The sequence below is a fragment of the Vigna radiata genome, chromosome 7 (assembly GCF_000741045.1).
Source record: "Vigna radiata var. radiata cultivar VC1973A chromosome 7, Vradiata_ver6, whole genome shotgun sequence".
Classification (NCBI taxonomy): domain Eukaryota; kingdom Viridiplantae; phylum Streptophyta; class Magnoliopsida; order Fabales; family Fabaceae; genus Vigna; species Vigna radiata.
The window spans coordinates 21,878,063-21,886,001 of record NC_028357.1 but is presented as its reverse complement, the minus strand read 5'-3'; the positions used below and the strand labels follow the sequence as shown (position 1 = coordinate 21,886,001).

The 7,939-nt window shown below is 33.8% G+C and overlaps 1 protein-coding gene across 1 annotated transcript; it reads right to left on the bottom strand.

Moving 5' to 3' along the window:
- Positions 1–295: 295 nt before the first annotated feature.
- On the bottom strand, positions 296–3,908 carry LOC106767023 (peroxidase 10). Its single transcript, XM_014651836.2, has 4 exons — positions 3,641–3,908; positions 1,386–1,577; positions 1,121–1,286; positions 296–1,022 (listed from the first exon to the last, which is right to left on the bottom strand). The coding sequence occupies exons 1-4, from the start codon at positions 3,872–3,874 to the stop codon at positions 613–615; spliced, it is 1,002 nt and encodes a 333-aa protein (XP_014507322.1). The 5' UTR covers positions 3,875–3,908; the 3' UTR covers positions 296–612.
- Between the last annotated feature and the right edge of the window lie 4,031 nt (positions 3,909–7,939).

The window sequence follows — 7,939 nt, the reverse complement described above, 5'->3', positions numbered from 1 at the left end:
ACGAAAGAGACCTGGCTAAAATTAAGAGATGCATGCGCAATACATAATTTAAGAATGAAAAAGAATGGAGACCACTACGTCCACTCCACAATACTTTTATTCTTACCAATATTTTTGTCGCGTCTAGATTTATTCTACTGTTACGACAAATGCGTTTAGATGCTCACATAACAATAGTACAAGCCCTATTTTAATCTGTGATTAATCCTTCGGAGACCGTTAATTAGAAATTGACCTTGAGAAAAAATTAATGACATCCAAGATCTGAGTATCTTACACATAACTCGTTTATAAAATAGGCAATGTATATTGCTTTATTTCAAATTTACACTGTGTAGGAATCTACAAACTTAGCAAAAATACACCCATAACAAGCTAAACAGGGCTTTGTGATCTGTGACTGCTGCATTAGACTGCATAATGCAGTTAAATTTTAGCTTTGGCACCTAGGTTTCTTATTTCTACTGTGATCTTGACATGAAAGGTAACATGGTATGCATTCTTCTGGGATACTGCCACACCATCTACAGTGATGATGGACTTTATATATATATACAGACTCCAACTGAGTTGCACTGTTAAGGTTTTCTAAGATGTTGAGAACACAAGCACTTAGTTTACAGAGCCACATTTCTGTCTAATTTCTCCCACTCTTCCTGTAAGAACGCCTGCATTACTAAGCCTCACCATGGATTGGGCAAAATCATTGTAGAAGGATAAACGGTTGTTGCTGTAATAATAAACCATAGCAGCAGTTCTTCGATCCCTAGTTAGTGCTTGATCAGACTGTAGAAGGCCTGTGTTGTATATGAGATTTCTATAATACTCATTGTCGAACGTTAAGGTGCTTGTAGCATCAAGAGGTGCTAGATTGCTGTTCGAAGTCTCTTCATTTGGGCACATGCTTTGCAATCTTGTGAGAAGCGAAGAGTCAAGCACGGGATCAGGTCTGCCAGAGCCTTGATAGTCAAAAAGTCTCCCTTTGAAGGTGAAGCATTGAGCAAAACCAATTGTATGTCCTCCTGATCATGGAAATAAACACACCAATTCATGAAGAAAGCCTTCCATCAATAGTTAAATAAATTAAACATCACGAGTTAAAAAAAAAAAAATGTAAGACCTGAAAGGGCTACAACATCCCTCAAGTCAAGACCCTTGGAGTAAAACTTTGCAGTGATGTTTTCTAGAGACTCAATTGGGGAGGGAATTTGTTGCTCAGCTGCCTGCTTACTTGTTGTTGTTGCATCTCTTCGGCCTAATGCAACAGGCCAAGAAGGTCCTCCAACCTAAACCAATAGGGGAAGAAAACAGCAACGAGTTACATAAAAAATGCTTTCTATGGTTTAGAATCTCTTGTCCAATAAGATAAAAGAAATGAGTTTTACCATATCAATAGCTTCCCTGGCTGCTAATGCTAATATATCAGCGCAGGAGACTGTGTATGGACACAGTCTTTCAACATGTTGTTTTATGTCATCAATGACTTCGAACCCCCGAAGTGAATTCTGATTAGGAAGAGCATTCTTTTCACCAGTGAAATATGGTGTATCATCAAGAAGCACCGAAGCATCACAACCCTTTCACAACCAATTCAACTTAATCACAACCTCCTATAACCAACTGTTACTGTTATAATCATATAGATTATTTATGAAAAATGATATTTTAACATTATTTTTTGACACTATTTTGACACTGTACACGTATCAAAATATGGTTGGACGATTTCAAATTAAAAAAACTTAGATAAAAATATATTTGGAAGAGAAAAACTAAAGTTTTTTTTTTAATTTGAAATTGTCTAACCACATCTTGACACGTGTCAAAATAGTGTCAAAAGATGGTGTTAAAATATCATTCTCCATTATTTATATCATCATCTAATTTAAATATAATCTTGGCTATGTATTTTAAGTGTGTAGTTAAAATCAGTGTACGTGAATGCAGAGTTGTGTCCAAACATGTGTGCATACATTTTCTTACAATAAAAAAATATAAATAAATTTATTATATAATAATGAAAATACATATATATTTGTGTTCACATTTACTTTGTAAAAAATAATAGCCACACTGTTAGAAAGTTTCATATATATTTTATTGCAAAACTTTATTAAATACACGTAAAATTTGTATGAAACTCAGTTTTTACAAACTTTCGAAAGCAATATGCGAAAAGAAAAATTTAACAAAATATATAAAAAAAAGGATTATAGTAGTTTCACACTAAAAGCGACTGCTATTACAGTACTTATTATAGAAACTAGTTATTAAAATAAATATTAAATTGTTTCATCTATATAAAATTGAATTATCATTAATATACTTTCCATCTATATTTTCATTTCTATTTTTCTAAAAATTGTTTCATGGTTCGAGATAAGTAATCTCCACCAATTTTCAGGTGATATATTAATTTGTAATGAAAAATAACATATGGTATAAAGATTAGTGAAACAATTTCTATCATTGTTTCCTTACGACATCCATTACTTATTTTGAGCTCTTGTCCATTTCTTAAATATTATTGAAAAAAAAAAATTATTATCATCTTGAACTTCTTTACAGCCATGGTGGTCAACATTAATCTTCACTCGACACATATCATTTTTTAATTTACAAAATATTAAATAATAAAACTGAACCTTATAAAATATTGAAAAATAATATATGAAAAAACTGGACTAAAATAGGTTTTAAATAATTTTAGTATTTAAAAAAATCAAGTCTAATTTAATATCATAAATTATTTTTATAAGAAAAATTTCTTCTGATTTATATTATAATTTATTAGACAAAGTGGAATCTCCGACATTTTTTTTTCATCCTTAATTTATTGGATTTACTTTTTGGTTGCTCTAAATGGAGATTAGATTACACCTAATAACCACCCTAGCCTTTCTTTGAAGGTAGGAACAAGTTTTATACTCTATGGGTGGTAATCATACTTGGCATCAACCGTAAGATGTGAAAAACAGATTAAAAACAAGGCAGTTATAAAACAAAGGGTATGATATATTAACAACTTTTTTAAATATATTTTGACAATAGATTATATGTCACTATTTTATTCATCTGTATTTTGAAAAAACTAATCACGAGTTATCACGTAGATGTAGAAAAGTTAGTCAAAAAAATTTATTAAAACAACATTTTCCAAAACAAAAGTAGGGCAAGAATCAAAGAATTTTGGTGTCATGGTAGAACAATGAAAGGTGTCAAACCAAACACAAACTAACGAAGACGACAGTCACAAATACATGCTTGTTGAAAAAACTGAGAGACTCCACCAAAATAAAATTCTAAACATAGAATAAATATATATGCTTCAGCTACCCATGTTAAGGAAAATTAAGGTAGTGTCAACCTATAGCCAGAGTTTCTAAAACAAACAGGAATTGGGAAGGTAGAAACTAGCAAGTGCTTTAGTAGTGGAATATCTTTTGTGGATGAGAACCAATTGTAACACACATTCAACAAGAATATTTCCAGTTTCAATCATTTAGCAGCATGCTTCTGCTCTATCACCAAAATTATAAACTATTTATGAATCTTCCTCAAGCAACACTTAGTACGTATGTGTTCATTTTAAAGTGTAAGAAACAAAAGCAATGACACAATAAAGCACACAAGTATTTACATTTACTATGCAATCGTGAAAGTGTAACCGAAGAAGGGACGCGGCCATTCTGCTGTCATCTTTCAAGGCTGACCAAACACCATATCTAACAATCATGAGCAAATTAGGGCATGATCTATCGTAGAATTTGATGTCAAGCTGGTTTCTATCATAGGGAAGCATATGAACAAGTGGAAGGAAGGTAGCAAGGAAAAAAAAGAAACTGAAGTAGATTACGACTACTCTACAAGTCATGGCTTGAGTATGTTTTCTACGTAACAGGACTCCACAACTTATATTTCTTGTGACATTTATGTGGTGAGGTTCGGGTTATTTATATGCAAATGAAAAATAAATTAATGGACAAAATAGAAGAGTATTTTTTTTTCTTGGAATTGTTATTTAACTAGTATGAGTCAGAATTATTCCAAATTTCTTTAGTTGACGTCAAAGCCACAGTCCAAAGGAAATGGATAAATTATGAACGTGCATGCACGATGGAATGTCTGGTAGAGTTCATTGGTACAACAAAGAAGTGGCACTGCCATTAACAAACTTTCTAATGGTCACGCGCCGCCAGAAATTCTAGCAAGCATCGTCCACAGGCACAACGTAGAAAAAGAGCGATTTTTCTATTCTCTATTTGTTATGCTCTTGTTAAGTGGTTTGATATTTTACAGATGAAGATAGGTATTAAGTTCCCAAGTGCTTTACGGAGTTGTTTTCTTATTTTAATCCTAATATCTTGTTTAGAGAAACATCTGTGAGAGGAAAAATAGAATAGAAACAAAAAAAAGGGTGATGAAAGATGGACACACCACTGCAAAAATTTGATTTTATGCGACTTATTACAATAGCTTATTACAATAGTTGTAATCCATCTCCCAGAATAAGTTAAATAGTGATCATAGAAAACTAAAACGATGACAATTTTGTAATAAAGTAAAACATTTCTACATCGATTATACTTGAAATATATTGTAAAATCTAATGAAAACACGAAAAATGTAGACTTCTTGAGACATAAATATTTGTTGTCCTTAATGATGATTTATCCACAGTGTATAGTGTAAATAGGAACTTTTTGGATATCTTCAAGGATTTCAAAACTAGGAAAAAATTCTTAAAAGGGCAAATAACTAAATACTACAATAATAAAAAAGAGAAAGAAAGAAAAGTGAAAGAGATTGATAGTGCGAAGTTGTGTTTTTTTTAGGAAGAAGACTCTTTATAGATTTATGAAGAAACCCACCATTCATTGACTTATAAAGAAGGAACACAACGTTCAAACAACAAACATAGAAAACTTGCGGTTTAGGAGAGAGAATCTCGACAATAACTTCAACGTTCTATAACGTGCGTGCCTTGCCCTTATTTCAAAAAGTTCATTTAACTTCGTCCAATATGCCTTAGTTTTGAGAAAACTAACATTTTTGAAATTATTGAGAACATTTAGGCCTTGGTTCTAATAACAATCGATGTATATGCACTTTTTAGCTTCCATTGTTTGAGAATCGGTGCGTAAAAGTTTCAATTAATTTCAAAAGTTTCACTAGTACTTTTTCATTTAATTTTTGGATAGAGGTATGTGTTTCAATTATTTTTAAAACCGAAGCCTAAACGTGTTTAGGTTTCGATTTTACGAATAACTAGAGCCTAAACATTTGCTCAGGGTTATTTTTCTCCTAAAAGTGTACACTTGCACCAAGCATTTCATTCCTACAGAACTTGTTTTCCTCCCTCCTAGGACATTCCTCCTTCCTTCTTCCTTCTTTGTTCTTGAACTCATTCACCCAACATCATTAAACCCGAGTCGTCGTCTCTGCTAAACATCGAGTGAACAATGAATTTTCTTTCTTTCCTATTTGATTTGTTTTCTTGCATTTTTCATTGAGTTCGTTCGTATTTTTCATTGAGACTTCCCATTGACCAAGCTCTCCCACAATGTTGTACATATATAACTTATACCAACAAAGCTAACCTATAACAATGACACAAATTATTTTTCTTCTTCAATTTCATTTCTCTTCCTACCAGTAGAAGACTCACAATGAGAGTGAGTCTCCATAGTCATGTAAGTGACTCACTTAGGCCTTGATTGGGATTTCTAGTTATCCTAATTTTTGTGATTGAAATTTTTATTGCCCTAATTTTTTCAGATTAGGATATTTGTTGGATTGCAATTTTTGCAAATATGGATTTTGTGGCATGAGTTGGGTTCTCAATGCAGAGATGAAAATTATGAATAAAAAAGGGGATATGATAACGATCTAAAAACTGTTATTTTATGCTTAAATATGATATCAAAACATACCCTTTGTGGCTTAGAATGAGCTTAAAATCAAGTAAAACACTTAGTTGAGTCATGAGAGAGTCAAAAGTTGGTTTTAGAGATATTATGCTTGTTTTTGCATTGTTTTGCAAGGTTTTTAAGAGAATTGAAGATGGAAGTGAATTGGGACGGACTTAGACTCAAGAAAGAAAAAGGAAGAAATGAAGAGTCTATGAACCGTTCAGCGGCCAAAATCAGCGATGAGCGGTCAGAACGATTAGAGGCAAACCGCTCAACGGTAGAATTGACCGCTGAGCGGTGGCGCGACTAAGAGGGAAACCGCTGAGCAGTTTACTTAGGCACTAAGCGGTTATCTGTTTTTATTTGGCTTAGATTCTGTTATCATTTTGGTCTATAAATAGGCCCAGTGCGATTCAAATTGTAATCTTTTGGCAGATAGAGACGTCTAGAGCTGTTCTACACACCTTGGAGGAGGTTCCTTGGATGCTTAGGCTCCAATCTACCAAATTTAGGGTTTATTCTTCCATTCTTTCATTATTTATCATCTAGATTCACCATGTCAATGGTGAACTAAACCCTAGGTTGTTGGGGAACAATGTAATCTTTTGAAACTCTCTTATATCAAAACTTTTATCTTCTTTATATGCTTGCATATGCTTACTTTATCAATTGTTGGGTTCCTTACCTTTGCTTAATGCTTTTATCGTTTAACTCATTTGGTAAATGTTGTTTATCTTTATTGATACGGAGGCGTATAGTAATGTCATGAACTGGGGGGAATTCCTTGATTATGCTAATACCGCCTAGAGATAGGGGTAGGACGACCAATTGTATTTTGCTTCTGTTTATCATGCATTATTGGTTATTAGGGGAGGCTAGAGATAGCAAGCCAGTAATTGGTAATAGGCTATTTTCTAGCCAACAACTCCATTCATACATAGTCTTTTCTAGCCAATTGATTCATTGCATTTTGAATGTTTATTTTCGTTCTGCATCTAAAACCTAAAATTAATTTCTTCTCAAGTCTTATGCGATTAGTTTACATGAAAGTTAAGGCCTAAGAGTCCTTTGGGAAACGATACTCGGACTTACCCATTTTATATTACTTGATAATGATCTGGTACACTTGCCAGGGATTTAACAAGTTTTTGGCGTCGTTGCCGGGGACTCGTGGTTTAACTTATCTAGTAGTGTAAATTGATTTAATTTGACTTGATTGTATATATTTTGTTTTTGTTTTTGTTTTTGTTTTTTTCATATAAAAGTGCTACTTGGGTTTTTGTTTCTTGTGCATGTAGGAGTCTAGACATACTAGGAGCAAGAAAAATACGCAACCTCTTCTTGAAGGTTTGAGTGAAACAAGGGGAAGGAGAGTCAGACGCCCATCTAGGGAGTTGTTTCCCTCTCCTAATAGATTGTTATCACCTTCACCAGATCAAAGAGGAGAGGAGATGGCAACAGAACAACCTCCTCCAAGACGCACTCTAGCAGACCAATTTAATGTTGTTGGCCCTTTCCACTTGAACAACATAGCCATGCCAATAGACCATATGACTAACATGGTGATGAATCCAGCACTTATCCATCTGGTGCAAGGCAACCAGTTCCACGACTTGTCAAATGAGAACCCATATGATCATTTGACACATGGTTGAATTCCTTTCCTGAAGGAACATTCATTACATGGGAGACTGTGGCAACTAAGTTTGTCAATAAATATTTTCCACAGTCCAAAGTTACTCGGGGAAGGTTGGAGATATCATCAATCAAACAGGGCATGGAGGAGACTCTTGGTCAAGCTTGGGAAAGATTCAAGGGCTTATTGAGGAAGACACTAGTCCACAGTTTTGACAAGACTACTATAGTTCTTACTTACCTAGGTGGTCTGAACACACAATCTAAGATGATGCTTGACACCTCAGTTGGAGGTGATATCAAAAGGAAGACTGAAGATGAAGCCTATGACTTGATTGAGAGTATGGCTAATAATGAGCAGGAAACTTACAATGAAAGGGGCGCACCTGTTC